Source organism: Megalobrama amblycephala, linkage group LG10, assembly GCF_018812025.1.
Source record: "Megalobrama amblycephala isolate DHTTF-2021 linkage group LG10, ASM1881202v1, whole genome shotgun sequence".
Lineage (NCBI taxonomy): Eukaryota > Metazoa > Chordata > Actinopteri > Cypriniformes > Xenocyprididae > Megalobrama > Megalobrama amblycephala.
In genome coordinates, this window is record NC_063053.1 from 36,800,935 (window position 1) to 36,820,487 (window position 19,553).

General features: G+C 41.9%; 1 protein-coding gene across 12 annotated transcripts in view; it reads right to left on the minus strand.

Annotated features, from left to right (window-relative positions):
• Positions 1-19,553, minus strand: part of nrxn1b (neurexin 1b) — a 132,987-nt gene that overhangs the window by 51,592 nt on the left and 61,842 nt on the right. For 11 of the 12 annotated variants that reach the window (XM_048205962.1, XM_048205959.1, XM_048205958.1 and 8 more), the window contains 4 exons: positions 11,642-11,764; positions 9,866-10,247; positions 5,747-5,937; positions 5,334-5,507 (listed from right to left, as the gene is read on the minus strand). In XM_048205962.1, coding sequence (XP_048061919.1) covers positions 5,334-5,507; positions 5,747-5,937; positions 9,866-10,247; positions 11,642-11,764 — 870 coding nt within the window. Of the gene's footprint in view, positions 1-3,189; positions 3,392-5,333; positions 5,508-5,746; positions 5,938-9,865; positions 10,248-11,641; positions 11,765-19,553 lie in introns of those variants that run through there. The other variant, XM_048205970.1, reaches the window with a different exon arrangement.

Below are 19,553 nucleotides of genomic sequence, written 5' to 3' on the forward strand. Positions count from 1 at the left end.
CTGAGAGATTGTACATTTAAATGAATCATTTGATACGATGCATCAATATAAAAACTAAATAAATATTAAGTACGTAAATATGTACATAGAGACAACACAATATTCATGTGGAAGAATTGTATGTCTCACACAGAGAAAAAGAGTGAAAGTTTGAGAAATATTTTCTGCAAACTACTCGCTAATCACAATTATACCTGTAGTTCAAAGGTGTCGTGTAGATTAACACGCACTAAATCCCAGTTAAATAATGACTCTTTTAATGTGAACACATTGAAGAAATCGGAATAGCAACTACACTTAACATAAACAATACCAGATGAAGAACTGAGGAAACACAGCGCTTATAAACATGAGGAAACGTAATCAGGATGAAACAGAACAGGTGTGTGGGACTAATTATCAAACGAGGAAACTAACTAGGAAATCAGGCAAACAGGAACAGATCCAACAGAGTGAAAATTAAACTAGAACAGAACATTCATGTTACAAAAGGGTTCATGAACCATATATTTAAAAAGTAATTTTCAGTGGAGTACAACGGCCCTATCACACACCCGCTGCAATGTGACGCCAGGCGCGACGCAGGTGTTTTTGCTAGTTTCAGCCCAAAGCAGTTATCATTTTCTTGTCCTGCATCACATTCTTTAAATAGCAAATGCACTTGCACCCATCTGTTCACCCATGGGCGTGCTGGTCTGAAAACGAGGTGTGTTCAGGTGCATTGTTGGCGTGTTGCTATTTTGAGGAACTGAAAACGACTGCGCCATTGACCAACAAAAACCTGCTCTAAAGTCCATGACGCAATATTTGTTTTGTTATTTAAAGAGCGTGTTCGTAATATGTGCCTACATGCGGGTGCACAACACACGTATACTCTGCTTATTACACACACAGGGACACACAGCAGCATACAAACATGCCAGATATTAAAAATAAAAGGATGACAATGTAAAATATTATTATTGTGTGCATAAAGATAAAAATGCTTTGGTGGAATCCGGCTTGTCCCATAGATGGTCCGCTTTAACCTCGCACATGAGCAGATCCATTTCCTCGCTAGAGAAGCGTTCAGTTTTTCCGCTTGCAAATTCCGTCATGTAAATAGCAAATCCGACGCGGAACAAGCGCAATTGGTTTTTAAATGGAATGGGAGATGAGACTCTGATTGGTTTATTGCACGTTACACCCAAAACACACCCATGACTCATTAAGAGAATAGGGACAACTATTTTAGATCATGTACCAGGTGCGCCGACCATTTTTCCTGTTGTTAATCTAGCAAAAGTGGATTCGGACACGCCCTAAGTGCACTTGCGCTGTGCTCTTTAGTCCATGTGCTTAGATCGTTAAAGTAGGGCCCCAAGTCTTCACTGCCATTTTCAGGGTGTTAGCAACACAAATGCTCTGAAATGTGTACAGGTGCTGGTCATATAATTAGAATATCGTGAAAAAGTTCATTTTTTTATTGTAAATTATTTTTAAAAATGAAACTTTCATATATTCTAGATTCCCTACATGTAAAGTAAAACATTTCAAAAGTTTTTTTTTTTTTTTTTTTGATGATTAGAGTGTACAGCTCATGAAAGTCCAAAATATGTTCATTTGTACACTCAATACTTGGTCGGCAGCACATATTACAGCAAATGACTTGCTCCTAGCACAAATTACAGCATCAGTGAAGTGTGGCATGGAAGTGATCAGCCTGTGGCACTGCTGAGGCACTATTGAGCCTTCAGATCATCTGATTATTGTTGGATCGACTGTTTCTCATCTTTCTCTTGAAAATATCCAATAGATTCAGGGGTCAGGCATGTTGGCTGGCCAATAAAACACAGTAATATCATGGTCAGCAAACCACTTGGAAGTGGTTTTTGCACTGTGGGCAGGTGCTAAAGTCCTGCTGGAAAAGGAAATCAGCATCTCCATAAAGCTTGTCAGCAGATGGAAGCATAAAGTGCTCCAAAATCTCCTGGAAGATGGCTGCATTGACTTTGCACTTGATAAAACACAATGGACCAACACCAGCAGACGTCACGGCCCCCCAAATCATTACTAACTTCAGAAACTTCCGACTAGACTTCAAGCAGCTTGGATTCTGTGCCTCTCCAGTCTTCCTTCAGACTCTGGGACCATGATTTCAACATGAAATGCAAAATTTACTTCTATCTGAAAAGAGGACCTTCGACCACTGTTCACTGTCCAGTTCTTTTTCTCCTTAGCCCAGGTAAGATGCTTCTGACATTGTTTCTGTTTCAGAAGTGGCTTGGTAGTCCTTTTCCTGAAGATGTCTGAGTGTGGTGGCTCTTGATGCGCTGACTCCGGCTTCATTCAACTCATTGTGAAGCTCTCCCAAGTGTTTGAATCGGCTTTACTTGACAGTATTCTCAAGCTTGTGGTCATCCCTGTTGCTTGTGCACCTTTGCCTACCCAATTTCTTCCTTCTAGTCAACTTTGCATTTAATATGCTTTGATACATCACTCTGTAAACAGCCACCACATTTAGTAATGACCATCTGTGACTTACTCTCTTTGTGGAGGGTGTCAATGATTGTCTCCTGGACCATTGCCAAGTCAGCAGTCTTCCCCATTAGTGTGGTTTCAAAGAACAAGAGATACCCAGAATTTATACTGTAGGGATGGTCATTTAATGAAACTCAAATGTAAATATTCTAATATTTTGAGATACTGGATTTTGGACTTTCATTAGCTGTACGCTCTAATCAACAAATAAAAAAAAAAAAAAAACTAAAAAAAAAAAAAACTTTTGAAATGTTTTACTTTACATGTAGGGAATCTAGTATAAATGAAAGTTTCATTTTTTAAAATAATTTACAATAAAAAAATGAACTTTTCACGATATTCTAATTATATGACCAGCACCTGTATTGTCCGGTTAACAAGCGTAACCTCGGTTCTCTAAGGGAAAGGAGTGAGACACAGACCACTCTATGGGAGTTGTGCCCTTGAGTGAAGCTCTGATTGATTGACTCACTATAAGACCAGCCAGCAGCCCACTGATCCATAGGACCTGTTTACACCTGGTCACTTCACGTATTACTGATCCGATAGCTATCTGATTTGTTAAAACAGTTCCATTTACACTTGCCCACATTAATGTGTCTCTGCAAAACAGATATAAATCCAATATTCAATTCCCAAGCTATATGCAAATTTAACAGAGTTCATTACTTTTAATAAAGATGATTATGTGTCAGTTTCATTTGCGTCAGTTTGCATGTCGGTGTGCTGAAGAGGTTCTCAGCTGCTCATCTGCAGGTGTTCGTGTTGCAGTAGCGCAGTCATATCTGGCTATAACACACTCTCACGCGCTTGTTTTGGGAGGAGTAAAATTGACATATGTGTTTTCAACAACCAGATGTATTTTCACGTCGGTTTCCTCCTGAAGTGGTTTGAGTTCGATTTTAAATCCGTCTCAAAAGCGTTTCGGGGAGTAGTCTTTTCACGATCTGAGATGCAGGAGAAGGCGGCAAAATGCATAGTGTTACTTGCCTCACTTTTATTATTTCCAAAGCATCAGCACATAACGGCACTTGTATTTATCTGATGTGAATGTACTGCAAATGTTTCACAGAGTCCATTTGTGCTGAAGGCAAGCAGAAATAAGATATACATTCTCTCTACTTTCAGTCCGTCAGTCACGCTTGCCAGGAAAGCGAGTGAGACGCACAAACACATAGTTTTATCTAATCATACCTCATCAATTGTGCTTCACTTTCATGATTTAGTACAACTGAGTCCTAGAGAGACTGCATGGCTGATCCGAAAACCCTGCATCCAGAAACAACAGGCGACCCTTACCCATAGTCCTAGATAAGTTTAGCCATAATGCCTTTGTGCAGCTACCGTCAGCCCAGTTCTCATGACAAACTCCACTGCTGTGCACATCTCAATCTTTCTTCAAACTCAATCTTTTCCTCAATAGCTGTGCCCACCTGAGCCTGGAGTTCAGTCATGTAAGCCAACAAAAGCAAGGCTTTATAGACTTTATCCAAAAGCTGCGCCGATCCTCTTGTGCGGCAGCTGTGGCGTGGAGTTTGATAACACAGTCGTCCGGTGATCGGTGCGCAGCCAAAGACTGTGGGACCTTCCACAAAACCTCTCTCTGTCACCCCATCCATCACCAAAAACACATTGAATCCCAAAATTGGGACGTCTGCCAAGAATGTCTTTTCCTAGGTTTTGGTCACATCAAAGATGCAACCCTTGAATGCTGGAATCGCGAACAGGATTTTTGTGGCAGGAAGTTCCAATCCAGTCATTTAATGGTGCAACTGTCTCAAGCAATGCTCTAAGATTTGTTGGTATTAACCTATAAAATTTAGCAAACCCAATTATTATTTCATCCTCAGAAGCCCTCAGCTTGGCTCCTTGTGTCCAGATGGACCAATAAAAACACTTGTGCTCTTACTTATGGAGAGTTTCTCAACACCCTAAAGAAATTTCACATTAATATCTTGATCCCTTGTGTGCAACTCATGCCACTTTGCAAGAGAGGATTTTCCAAAATATTTTAAACATTTTTCTTTGATTCCTCCACCTTGTTTCCTTTCCTTACATGCTGCCCTTGAATGTTAAGAGAGAGGAGCAAGGACGCAAGGAAAGGAAATGAGAATGCATCAATAATGAATTGTGAAACACCCAAATACCGTACGAGGACAAAGCAGCTGCCAAGAAAAAGGTCAATGTGTCTTTTATGTAAAGCAGGGATATAATGAAAACAGAATGGAATATTTATGTTGTTTGTGGTAAAACAGTGTGTATGAAAAGTAGATTTCAAGCAGCAACGCAGCAGAAATTATTCTATCCATTTCAGAGTGTCAGAGTGCGAGACACAATAAACCTCTACAGCATGACAGATACATGAAAAAAACAGCAATAATACTGAGAGTGTAATATGATTACTGAGGTAAACTGAGAAAATAATGATAAACTGAGATGCTGACAGTGTAGAAGAACATGCATGTGCAATGCTATCATATTTCACAAACTGTAAGGTTAGGGTTAGTAGAGTAAGTTGATATATACTTGCAAAGTTACTTATAGTCAGTAGAAAGTCTGTTGGTGAGCATCAAAATAAAATGTTAGCAGATAATAAAACAATTTGAATGTTTGTTCAATTTGAATATTATTGTAGTTAAATTTATAGGTAATAAGCCTTGCGTAAATTGAAAACAATTATGTATTTAAGATATAATCTAGAGTCAGCAGGTCATTGTTGCAAAATAAACCCTGAGAGGGCGATCAGATCTTGTAACTTCAATAATTATTACATTATTCCACTTATTACACAGAAAGAAAAAAGATGTTGTCACCTTCACATCCTCTCTCAATCTGTCCAACACAGGCCAGCGCTTCTGACATCAGGTCTGGCAAACGGCCGTTCAGATCCACAGACGCCAAACAGCCTTGAAATCCTTCTTTTGCGTGAACTAACTTGGGTAAATCTTTGTACATCTCCTCGGAAACACCACCAATATAAAGATCACCTGCAAAGAGAGAGCATAATGTTCATAAGGATATAGTTAAATATCATATATATTGTTAACATCCCTCTCTTTCTCTAAACTGTAAAATGAGATCAGTTCACACAGGAACATAATATATTATGCATTTATTATTGTATACAATTCATTTGTGGATCTAAAACATTTTTATTTAATTTTTTTATCAAAACTGTAATTATCATGGTCACAACAGCTGTACGTTAAAATCACATGAAATCTACCTTTTAAGTCCAGGTTTTTGGCCCCCACAGTGGTCTGGGTGGTGATTTTGCTGTCAATTTTGACGGTGTGCAGGTTATTTGTGTCTTTGGAGATAATGACATTGTGCCAGTGGTTGTCATTGAGAGGTTTGTTTGAGTTTCCTTTGATGAGATGAGCACCGTTTCCCAGATCTGAGACGTAATGCAGGTAACTGAACAAAGATATAATGAAATTAAAACAACACACATGCAACTGCAGAACAGTCAGATAATGACTAATGATTTGTGATCATAACTGTAATCAAAACTGTATTGTAAAAAGCTGTACAAAATTGTCCATTATCAGGTGCAAGCTGAATAGTTTACCCATATGGAAAAAATCACAAACAAGATCTTTCTAATATCTTGATTGCTTTTCTCAGATAGAGATGTGATTACATGGAGACATTTTGCTGAAGAAAAGTTGTACTCTTGAGAAAAAAACCTTAAACTGACATGATTCAGAAGAAATCTAAATATCCCTCAAGTTGTCTGCAATGAAAAAATCTATATGAAATTTCTTATCAAAGTCTTCCAGGATTAAAATATTTGAGCTATGCAATCAACTTTCTTTTATATGCTTTTACATTTGTAATGCACCTTATAATGCATTGTATGGTCTCATGAATATTTGTAACCACAGTTATAATAATCATCTATTGATTGTTACACCTTTAGAAATTATAATGCATTAAAGCATGACAAACAACCAATTTCAGATGCAACAAGGAATCTGCAAATATTATAATGCATTTTAACTTTAGTTACAGTTATTTATGAAAAGATATAATGCTTTATAACATACATTATGAATATCTTTATAATGTGTTATACATAAAGTCTTTAAGTAAGTGTTTTTCTGTCAGTTCAATATCTCCGTCTCAATGCCTCCTTTATGTTTTCTGACCTGTTGAACGGCAAACCTGAGCAATAAAATCACTGGGTAGGGATGAATAGTTTCATTTCCGATAGCACCTCGATTGTCAATAATATGGATGATTTTAAAGATCTAAATGTAAATATGTCTAATAGAATAAAAGTAATAGTAATAAATATAGCTGCGAGCATCAGTTATGGAGGTTCAAGCATTTTAAGGCCTTTAAACACATGCGTAAAAAGATATTAAGTTTTATTTAGCAAGCATGTTACCACTTTATAGAAGGAAACGACCATTTACAGTACAGCCATTATAGGCAACTTACCACAGGAATTATGTTTTTTTAAGTTTGAGTTTTTGTTTAGGATTTATAGGCTTTTGAGTATATTTTGCCACGCCTTTTTCTAAATTACCCTCTTTTAGACCTAGCTATCCAAAGGGTAAAGTTCAACATTTTTTGAAAATTATTTATCTAGAGAGTCCAGAGAATTGTACTGCATTGGTTTGGTTCTGATCGGTCAAAAAAACCTGGACTAGTTTGCAAAAGTAGGTTTTTTACATATTCTGAATATTTAATGAACAATTTGATTGACAGCTGTGGTTCTTGAGGCAATTTTTTTTAGTGTGAAGAGATCTAATAAATGATATGAATATTTTGTATATGTGTGAAACACCACGTGACTACAGAGCTGTAAATATTGTTAGCGCCAACTAGTGGCCAATTTCTCTCAAAATTCTTACAGACCTCTAGGACCATGAGTCGAACATGCCCATTGAGTTTCGTTCCGATCAGACTCTGTTAACCTGGTCTGATAGCTGCTCAAAATTCAGTGGCCAATAGTGGACATGTTTTTCAAGATACATTAATGTCCTCATAGACAATCATGGCACCTCAGAAGACACTGCATGCCAATTTTCAAGTTTCGAAGTTTTTTTTCCTGTTATAGCGCCACTAAGTGGCCAGTTGCCACGTCCTTTTTCACCTGACCACAGAATGAGCTCTTGCATATGTGTGCTGAGTTTGGTGAAAATATCTCATTCCGTTCACGAGTTATAGCCATTTCAGTAAAAGTGGCTCCGCCCACTTCAAACATTTTGGCAACCCTTTGGGACCGTAAATTGGAATTTCAACGTTTTTTGATAAACTTTTGATTTTTTGATAACTATTGACAATCAAACTCCAGAGAATCTTGCTGCACTGGTTTGGTCCCGATCAGGTCAAAAACCTAGGACTAGTTCGCAAAAAATCCAAAATACCCCAAAATTTAGCTGAATTCTCTTCTGAATTACATCTTGTCCATCTTGAGCCAAGGATTCCAATAATATAAGAGACTTGAGCCTACGCCTAACGGTTTAGGAGTTATAAACAATTTCATACTTAGCACAGGCTACATGCTTGAACCAGTAATAATTGCAATGATCTACTTATATTCCATACTAACCTGTGCACATTGATAAAAATCTTCATTTTTTTCATTTGCAGGGATTATAAAATACAAACCCGATTCCAAAAAAGTTGGGACACTGTACAAATTGTGAATAAAAAAGGAATGCAATAATTTACAAATCTCATAAACTTATATTTTATTCACAATAGAATATAGATAACATATCAAATGTTGAAAGTGAGACATTTTGAAATGTCATGCCAAATATTGGCTCATTTTGGATTTCATGAGAGCTACACATTCCAAAAAAGTTGGGACAGGTAGCAATAAGAGGCCGGAAAAGTTAAATGTACATATAAGGAACAGCTGGAGGACCAATTTGCAACTTATTAGGTCAATTGGCAACATGATTGGGTATAAAAAGAGCCTCTCAGAGTGGCAGTGTCTCTCAGAAGTCAAGATGGGCAGAGGATCACAAATTCCCCCAATGCTGCGGCGAAAAATAGTGGAGCAATATCAGAAAGGAGTTTCTCTGAGAAAAATTGCAGAGAGTTTGAAGTTATCATCATCTACAGTGCATAATATCATCCAAAGATTCAGAGAATCTGGAACAATCTCTGTGCGTAAGGGTCAAGGCCGGAAAACCATATTGGATGCCTGTGATCTTTGGACCCTTAGACGGCACTGCATCACATACAGGAATGCTACTGTAATGGAAATCACAACATGGGCTCAGGAATACTTCCAGAAAACATTGTCGGTGAACACAATCCACCGTGCCATTCGCCGTTGCCGGCTAAAACTCTATAGGTCAAAAAAGAAGCCATATCTAAACATGATCCAGAAGCGCAGGCGTTTTCTCTGGGCCAAGGCTCATTTAAAATGGACTGTGGCAAAGTGGAAAACTGTTCTGTGGTCAGACGAATCAAAATTTGAAGTTCTTTTTGGAAAACTGGGACGCCATGTCATCCGGACTAAAGAGGACAAGGACAACCCAAGTTGTTATCAGCGCTCAGTTCAGAAGCCTGCATCTCTGATGGTATGGGGTTGCATGAGTGCGTGTGGCATGGGCAGCTTACACATCTGGAAAGGCACCATCAATGCTGAAAGGTATATCCAAGTTCTAGAACAACATATGCTCCCATCCAGACGTCGTCTCTTTCAGGGAAGACCTTGCATTTTCCAACATGACAATGCCAGACCACATACTGCATCAATTACAACATCATGGCTGCGTAGAAGAAGGATCCGGGTACTGAAATGGCCAGCCTGCAGTCCAGATCTTTCACCCATAGAAAACATTTGGCGCATCATAAAGAGGAAGATGCGACAAAGAAGACCTAAGACAGTTGAGCAACTAGAAGCCTGTATTAGACAAGAATGGGACAACATTCCTATTCCTAAACTTGAGCAACTTGTCTCCTCAGTCCCCAGACGTTTGCAGACTGTTATAAAAAGAAGAGGGGGATGCCACACAGTGGTAAACATGGCCTTGTCCCAACTTTTTTGAGATGTGTTGATGCCATGAAATTTAACTTATTTTCCCTTAAAATGATACATTTTCTCAGTTTAAACATTTGATATGTTATCTATGTTGTATTCTGAATAAAATATTGAAATTTGAAACTTCCACATCATTGCATTCTGTTTTTATTCACAATTTGTACAGTGTCCCAACTTTTTTGGAATCGGGTTTGTATTTTAGAGGGAAATTAAGGTGTTGAATGAATGGATTAATGAATAAATAAATTATTAATGCACACATTCACATTTAAACCATGTACAGCAATAAGAGCATCTAACTGTAATGCTCATGTCTGTCTCTCCACAGCGTACCCTTTAACCAGCTCTACAGCTATGAAGTCATTCCCATCTCCACTGTTGAACAGGATGAGTCCATCGGATGAGGTGGTCTTGAACTGGAAGAACAGGTGCATGGAGTAGTACGCCTGCAGTGTGCTCAGAGTCATATAGCTTGAGCAGGACTTGAAGGTCACTGGATCCGCAATGATGTTCTTGAAACCGATCACGGCGTTGACTTCACAGTAGTCGATGTCTCCGTTCTTGCAGAGGTCGATGTACGGCTTGCCGTTAAATGTCAGACTCTGGAGATGCCCAATGAAGTTGGAGGGCATGATGGGCAGGTAGCGTTTCTCTGTAATGATTCCCGTCTCTATGTTATGAAACTCCAGCTGTGTGTGGTCACCTGGTATCTCTCCTGTTTCATGGCAGAGTGTTGAGAAAGGTTTATTTCATGTGGATCATAAAAACACAACAAACTTCTAAATTACAATTGTGAAATGTTCCTTTACCCAGGGTTGAAAGTGGGGTTTGGAACGAACGATAACCGGGGTTAAAGGATTAGTTCACTTCAGAATTAAAATGTCCTGATAATTTACTCACCCCCATGTCATCCAAGATGTTCATGTCTTTCTTTCTTCAGTGGAAAAGAAATTAAGGTTTTTGAGGAAAACATTCCAGGATTTTTCTCCATATAGTGGACTTCACTGGTGTTCAACGGGTTGAAGGTCCAAATGTCAGTTTCAGTGCAGCTTCAAAGAGCTCTACATGATCCCAGATGAGGAATAAGAGTCTTATCTAGAGAAACCACCGTTCATTTTTTAAAAGAAATAAAAATGATAAACTTTTTAACCACAAATGCTCATCTTGCACTTCTCTGTGATGCTCCACACATTACGTAATCATGTTGGAAAGGTCATGCGTGACGTAGGTGGAAGTACTGATCCAGTGTCTACAAAGCAAACATTCAAAGACTAAGTCAAACGACCTTTACAAAAAAAAGGTAAAACAACTATTTAGGACGATTTTGAAGTTGGAGGAGAAAATGAGATGGAGTTTTTCGCCCTACAGCGGTACTTCCACCGCTGCACTTTAGTTACACCAGCGGTACTTACACCAGTGCAAGACGAGCGTTGGTGGTTAAAAAGTATGTTGTTTTTATTTTTTTTTTAGAAAATGAGCGATGGTTTCTCTAGATCAGACTCTTATTCCTCGTCTGGGATCATGTAGAGCTCTTTGAAGCTGCACTGAAACTGACATTTGGACCTTCAACCCGTTGAACCCCAGTGAAGTCCACTATATGGAGAAAAATCCTGGAATGTTTTCCTCAAAAACCTTAATTTCTTTTAGATTGAAGAAAGACACAAACATCTTGGATGTGAGTAAATTATCAGTAAATTTTAATTCTGAAGTGAATTAATCCTTTAAGTGCAGTGCGAAAGTGCTAATGTTTTACTCAACACTAATAGATATTTTAAAATGTGTTTTCCAGCTAGAAATTTTGGATGAATAAGTCAAAAAATGGATTTGGTTTCAATGCCACATTCCATGCACAGCATCATGAGACAATTAAGCAAATTGTTAATTAAACTGTTCACAAAAATATGGCAAGGAAAGAATAACACTGCTAGGTTATTAATCATGTATGGCCATGTTTTTCAGATAATCCAATCATAATATTGGGCAGTGCCTTGGGATGACACGAATGCACAAGAGAACTTGCACAAATAAACTAAATAGTCAGAATGTGTAACTCCCGTTGTAACAACGTAAAGCAAAAGAACAGAAACCAGAGGAAACAGAATAGGATACCTTCCACAGTGGGCAGATCATCCACAGACAGCTTCAGACTCTTTCCTCTCCTGTTCACTCGCACCGTGTGCCATTCATTATCATTCAGATTCTGACCAGCAAACAGGGTCTCAGGTCCCTTGCCTGTGGGACAGCCCAGATCACAGTTAAACATGCACCCAAAAAGCAATGGAAAAAAGAAAATATGTTCTAAACAGTGACATTTCGTAATAATGATATCACCTTAGTAAAAATGCCCCCAAAATATAAAACATTTAAGTTAATAACACACATAAGTCACACATCTCTGCAATCTTCTTCCTTAATGATGATGAAGAAATAAATCCACATATTAAAAAGAGATCTAGATTTTGAATAGATCTAGAACAAAGGACATTGTGTATTTAAAATGTGTGCCATCAGTATAAATTTCCCTTTCTTCCTTTCTCCTTTTTAAGTCCCAATCACTCAAGGACGCTGACTCAATCTTGAGTGTTTAACTCTTTAGTGTAACATTTTTAGTGTAACAGATTTAAAATCCTTTATCAATGTAACAGCACATATTTACAGTGCATTCGAGGTATAGTGGAAAATAGGATAAGAGGCACATATAAGCCATCTTGCACAACTTTCTGGGATATGTAAGCAATAAGGTGTGAGACTGTATTCACATACAGCACACCTGGAGTACCTTATTGCTTCTATAAAATGGGTAGAGAATATTAAAGCAAAAATACTTAATATGTTAATCATTAAATGCCATCCCTACTAGGGGTGTGCACAAATAGTCGAATATTTGAAAAATAAAAATACTATTTGAATTTTATTATGTTGTTTTGCTGGCCTAAAGGCAGGAACACACCAAGCCGATGCCGACGAACTAGTGGCGTCGAAAGCAGACTGCAGGGTTGGCTCAAGTCGGCAGTGTCTGTGTCCAAAGGTGCCCTGACACACCAAACCGACGCTCGACAGCTGACGGCCAAGTAGCATGTCCATTCTGCGCCTGCGTAAGATAAAATGCATTTCCGAACCAGCAGGTGGCAGTAGCAGAACAGCCAATCAGAGTGATCAGATGGCCCGACAGACCGATGAGCTCCGACGCCGATTCAACATGTCGAATCAGCCGAAAAAAAGCCGTCGAGGACCAACTTCAGCCGATGGTGCGGAACACACTGAGAAAACTTGGTCGGCTTGGTGTGTTCCTGCCTTTAAATGCAGTGAATCCATGATAAATCCTTAGCACTAAAACTCACAGTTATAACTAAATGCACTGGGTGGCGCTGTGGAGCATGTTTAACAAGTTTATTTTATTTAATTGTTACATAATGTTGTTGTCTGCCTCACGAGGTTTGGAATTACTTGGATGAAAATTGATCTTACAAAATGGAATTACTTTTGATCAAATTAATTAATGAAACGAGTTATCATAATATTACCACCATATTGAGAAAGCACATGAAATCAAAACACCAGTCGAATGAGGAAAGACAGCTGTCCATCACTGCATTCACGACAGGTAAGTGCAGCTGTACCCTGAGTGAGCCAAGAAGATACCTTATCTGATAGCAAAATGATCTTGAGACATATTCTTCCTTAAAGTTTCGTTGAGGGAGACATATTTACGAACAGAAAACACAAAGTGCTGCTGTTAGAAACTTTGCTTAGCACACTTTTATCTTTGTCTCTGCAATGTCTGTCAGTACGTTTTGTCACCCAAGCATGTGAATATTACTGTTTTTCTCAACATGAACATGTGAAACAATATGAACACGATAACTATATATTGACTTGAGTGTATTATGTACGTTCTGCACGATAACTGCCGCTGTCTGCTTTATTAGCATTTTTTCCGTTTGTGCTGCTTGAGCTTAAATGCTTTTGTTCTTTAAATTTGTTTGCACATATTGTTTAGTGCTTTGCACTAAAAGAAAACCTTAAGATATAATGTAAACTTGTTGTGTATATTGCCTAATTGTAAGCTTGTTCAGAAATGGTTTCAAAATATTGATGAATTTGATGAAAAAAAAAAATAATAACGCCTTTCCCATTTAACGTCATTTAAATAAATAAACGAAAATTCGAATATTAGTTTTTTACGAGCTCAAATATTCAAATACATTATTTTGGAAAAATTCCCATTCCTAAACCCTATGCTAGAAAAGTGTCACGGTTCACTAATCCGCTGTCTCATACTGTTGTCTGTGTGTAGGTTTTGGGATGTGTCACTTGATTGTTCTGTGTGGGCGTCGCCGCTGATTGCTGATCAGCGGCAGCTGTGGATCATTACACCTGCCTATTTAACGCCTTGTCTTTCGTCTCATGTTTGTCAGATCGTTTGTTGAAGTCCTGGTGTTGTCCCGTTGTTTCTCGTGTTTCTTGTTCCTGGACTGGATTCTCGTCGCTGTTCCCTGTTACCTGTCTGTCTCGTTGGATTACTCGTTCTGGATTTCATTCACGGATACTCACACGGACACACGGACTCACCATTCAGGACCATCATACATCACGGACACTTCATCGCCCATCGAAGTCCCTGTGTTACCCCTCTCCTGCTGTCTGTGTTGCTGCTGTGTGTTTTGTGGTCTACTTACCTGGCGTGAAGCTCTATTAAAGAGATATTAACTTGCAATTGTATCCAGTCTTCTTTTCCGTGACAGAACGATCTGACACCAACCATGGATGCAGCAAGTTCAGCAGCTATCACGGAGTTCATTAACCACAGTATTTCTCGCATGGATCAGCAGCAGGAGAGCATCTCTTCCACCGGACGCGCTGTTCAGGCATTGGTAACACAGGTGTCCGAGCTCTCCCAGCAGCTGCAACAACTTCGCGCTCCCACTGCGCCAGCCCCGCCGCCTGTTCCCCCACCATCACCGGAGCAGAGAGACCTGCCTGAGCCCCGCCTTCCCGTCCCACAGAGCTATGCTGGTGAGCCAGATTTTTGTCGAGCGTTTCTTAACAAGTGTTCTCTTCACTTTGCTCTGCAGCCACGCACCTTCGAGAAGGAAGAATCTAAGGTAGCGTTTGTTCTAACCCTCCTGACCGGAAAGGCGGCACTCTGGGGAACGGCGGTGTGGGAAAATCAAGATCAATGCTGCTCCTCGTTCCCGGCACTCTCCGCCGAGATGAGGAGGGTGTTCGACCGTGCGGTGGCAGGAAAGGAGGCCGCCCATCAACTCACCGCCCTGAAACAGGGCAACCGCACGGTCGCCGACTATACCATTCAGTTCCGCACCCTCGCGGCGGAGTGCCGGTGGAACGAGGAGGCGCAGTGGGATGTGTTCCTGCATGGGCTGGCCGATCGTATCCACCGTGAAATCTACACACTGGACCTACCTAAGACCTTCAATGGACTGGTTGAACTCGCTCTACGTGTGGACTCTCGGTTAAAGAGGTTAGAGCTTTTAGAAGAATCTGGAGAGAAACACAGCGGAGGCGGCAGTCGTTTTTCCTCCGTGGTGGATACGGTCGGTCCTGTTTCCGATCCTGAGCCCATGCAGGTGGGGAGAGCTCGGCTTTCCCGGGAGGAGAGAGAGAGGCGGAGGTCCCAGGGTCTCTGTCTGTACTGCGGGGCGTCAGGACATATCATCAGGACCTGCCCGGTAAAAGACCAAGCCCGATAGTAAATTCGAGGCTACTATCGGGCGGGATCTCCGCCGAGAAGTCCTCGCCAGCCACCCTCCTCCCGGTAAGACTGAGATGGGCAACGCATAACATCACCTGCGACGCACTTCTGGACTCTGGGGCGGAGGGCAACTTCATGGACATTTCTTTCGCACGACAACACGGTTTACCCACATCACCTCTGACGCACTCCATATCAGTCAACGCTCTCAATGGACAGTCTCTTCCCAGTGTTTCCCATACTACGGACTTCATCACCCTCGTCACATCTGGTAATCACACTGACAAGTCCCAATTTCTGCTCATGGACTCACCTCATGCACCTGTTGTTCTTGGACATCCCTGGCTCACTAAACACAATCCCCGCATCGACTGGCAACAAGGAACCATCACTGAGTGGAGCACCCAGTGTCACAAGTCTTGTCTTTTGTCTGCTTGTCCCACGGTGTCTGTTTCTGTTTTGCAGGAGGAGGCGGAGGATTTGTCTAACGTGCCCATGGAGTACATCGATCTGAAGGAAGTGTTCAGTAAGTCCCGGGCTGCTTCTCTTCCTCCTCATCGTCCCTATGACTGTGCGATAGATTTAGTTCCCGGTAAGTCTCCGCCTAAAGGCAAACTTTACTCTCTGTCTGTTCCCGAGAGGGAGGCCATGGAGAAATATATTTCTGATTCTCTAGCGGCTAAGTTCATCCGCCCTTCCTCATCTCCAGCGGGGCGGGGTTCTTTTTTGTGGGGAAGAAGGACGGATCTTTGCGACCTTGTATTGATTACCGAGGGCTGAACAACATCACGGTAAAGAATACCTACCCTTTGCCGTTGATGTCTTCAGCCTTCGAGAGGTTGCAAGGAGCGTCCGTTTTCACTAAATTGGACTTAAGGAACGCTTATCATTTGGTTCGCATCAGGAAGGGGGATGAGTGGAAGACCGCTTTTAACACCCCCAGAGGGCACTTTGAATACTTGGTCATGCCCTTCGGGCTGTCCAACTCGCCTGCGGTCTTCCAGGCACTCGTCAATGACGTGTTGAGAGACATGGTTGACCAGTTCATATATGTCTACCTGGACGACATATTGATTTTTTCGTCGTCTCTCCAGGAGCACGTTCAACACGTCAGACGAGTGCTTCAGCGGCTGCTAGAGAATGGGCTTTTTGTCAAGGCGGAGAAATGCGAATTTCATGCACAGTCTGTTTCTTTTCTAGGGTACATCGTCTCGTCTGAGGGAATTCGCATGGATCCTGACAAGGTTAAGGCTGTGGTGGATTGGCCAAACCCAGATTCCCGTAAGGCCCTACAGCGGTTTCTGGGTTTCGCTAATTTTTACCGGCGTTTTATTCGCAATTTCAGCCAACTAGCCGCGCCTCTGACCGCCTTGACCTCCCCCAGAACGACCTTCAGGTGGTCAGATGCAGCCCACGCTGCATTTGCCAAACTGAAGAGCCGCTTCGTTTCGGCTCCCATTTTGATTGCCCCTGATCCTTCGCGTCAGTTCGTGGTGGAGGTCGATGCGTCAGAGGTGGGGGTAGGTGCAGTTCTTTCCCAGCGATCTCCCTCAGACGACAAGATGCATCCATGCGCGTATTTTTCGCATCGTTTATCTCCCGCCGAACGCAATTACGACATTGGTAACAGAGAGTTGTTGGCAGTCAAATTAGCGTTGGAAGAATGGCGTCACTGGTTAGAGGGATCGGGGGTTCCCTTTATTGTTTGGACTGATCACAAGAATTTAGAGTATATACGATCGGCTAAAAGGCTCAACTCTAGGCAGGCTCGGTGGGCACTTTTTTTCGGACGTTTTGACTTTACTCTATCGTACCGCCCGGGCTCCAAAAACATCAAGCCCGATTCTCTTTCTCGTATTTTTGACCCTTCCGAACGCCCGTCCACTCCCGAGTGTATTCTTCCCGAGACGTTAGTGGTCTCCACTCTTACATGGGAGGTCGAATCGAAGGTCCTAGCGGCCTTAAAAGGGGTAACGCCTCCGCCCGTATGCCCACCGAACCGTTTGTTTGTGCCGGAGGGGCTAAGGTCCTGCGTTATCAAGTGGGGTCATTGTTCCAACGTGGCTTGCCATCCAGGGGTTAATCGAACTAGATTTTTGGTCAAGCAACGATTCTGGTGGCCAGCTATGGCTCGTGATATTCGCAGTTTTGTTTTGGCTTGTTCAGTTTGTGCCACTGGTAAGACTTCCAACCGACCTCCAGATGGGTTACTCCAACCTCTGTCTGTCCCTTCGAGACCCTGGTCCCATATCGCACTAGATTTTGTTACCGCCCTCCCACCCTCCCACCCTCCCAAGGGTATACGGTTGTTTTGACCGTGGTGGACCGATTCTCGAAGGCGACCCATTTTATACCCTTAGCCAAATTACCCTCTGCTAAGGAGACAGCGGTTGCGGTCATTGATCACATCTTCCGGTTACATGGCCTCCCGGTGGATGTGGTTTCTGACAGGGGTCCCCAATTTGTGTCCAAATTCTGGCAGGAGTTTTGTAAGTTACTGGGGGCGACGGCTAGTCTTTCCTCTGGGTTCCATCCCCAGAACAATGGTCAGACTGAGAGGGCCAACCAAGATTTAGAGCGAATGTTGCGATGTTTGGCGTCCAAGAATCCTTCCTCCTGGAGTCAACAACTCTCTATGATTGAGTACGCTCACAATTCATTGCCAGTGTCTTCTACGGGCCTTTCTCCATTTGAATGTAGTCTAGGTTACCAGCCACCTGTGTTTCCCAGTCTGGAGTCCGAGGTCGCGGTCCCTCCGCTCACGCCTTCGTCCAGAGGTGCCGCCACACTTGGAACAGAGCCCGCGAGACTCTGCTGCAAGTGAGGGCGCGTACCAAGGCTAAGACCGACCGCCACCGGTCGAAGCCTCCCGTATACGTCGTGGGTCAAAAAGTGTGGCTTTCTACTAAGAACATTCCGCTCCACTCCGTTGCCAATAAGCTTGCTCCCAAATTCATTGGCCCGTTTACTGTCACTAAAATTATTAGTCCAGTGGCAGTCCGCCTCAAATTGCCTCCGGCGTACAGGAGGATTCATCCCGCCTTTCATGTGTCCAAAATTAAACCTGTTTACCGTTCTCATCTTAATCCGCCTACTCCGGTTCCTCCTCCGCCGCGACTCGTAGACGGGGAACCAACCTATTCGGTTAATCGTATTCTGGACTCTAGGCGGAGGGGACGCGGATTCCAGTACTTGGTGGACTGGGAAGGTTACGGTCCGGAGGAGAGAAGTTGGGTTCCTGCTAGGGACATTCTGGATCACTCCCTTATTGATGATTACAATCAACAGGTAAGGAGTTCTGGGAACGCCGTGAGGCGTTCCTAGGAGGGAGGGTACTGTCACGGTTCACTAATCCGCTGTCTCATACTGTTGTCTGTGTGTAGGTTTTGGGATGTGTCACTTGATTGTTCTGTGTGGGCGTCGCCGCTGATTGCTGATCAGCGGCAGCTGTGGATCATTACACCTGCCTATTTAACGCCTTGTCTTTCGTCTCATGTTTGTCAGATCGTTTGTTGAAGTCCTGGTGTTGTCCCGTTGTTTCTCGTGTTTCTTGTTCCTGGACTGGATTCTCGTCGCTGTTCCCTGTTACCTGTCTGTCTCGTTGGATTACTCGTTCTGGATTTCATTCACGGATACTCACACGGACACACGGACTCACCATTCAGGACCATCATACATCACGGACACTTCATCGCCCATCGAAGTCCCTGTGTTACCCCTCTCCTGCTGTCTGTGTTGCTGCTGTGTGTTTTGTGGTCTACTTACCTGGCGTGAAGCTCTATTAAAGAGAAATTAACTTGCAATTGTATCCAGTCTTCTTTTCCGTGACAAAAAGTCCTTGTCCTTGACAGTTAACAGCTACAAAGTGTTACAGGCATCATCTGATGGAGCTCAAATAAAAACTAGGATCTTGTCACAGCTGGTTCAAGAAGAGGTGGATCTTGATGCAGCTTTTCACTTTATTGAAAAAAAAAAAAACCATACAAAAGCACAGGCAGAAAACAAACACATAGTAAAAACAAATGCAACTGCTTTGCACACATTACAGAGACAATACAGAAAAAGGACTGAACTAAACTCAGGGCTTAAAGTCACAAGATAATGAGCAACTCAACTAGAAACAGGTGATGAACATAATCAGTAACTATGGAAACAAATGAGTGGGCACATGGGAAACAAATGAAACAGGAACAGAACATATGAAAACAAGGTGATACAAACCATATCCGTTATCTGCATTTACACTACAGCATACACTTGGCGAAACAACCCGAGATAGATGTACTGACCCAGAAAAGAGTAGGCAGA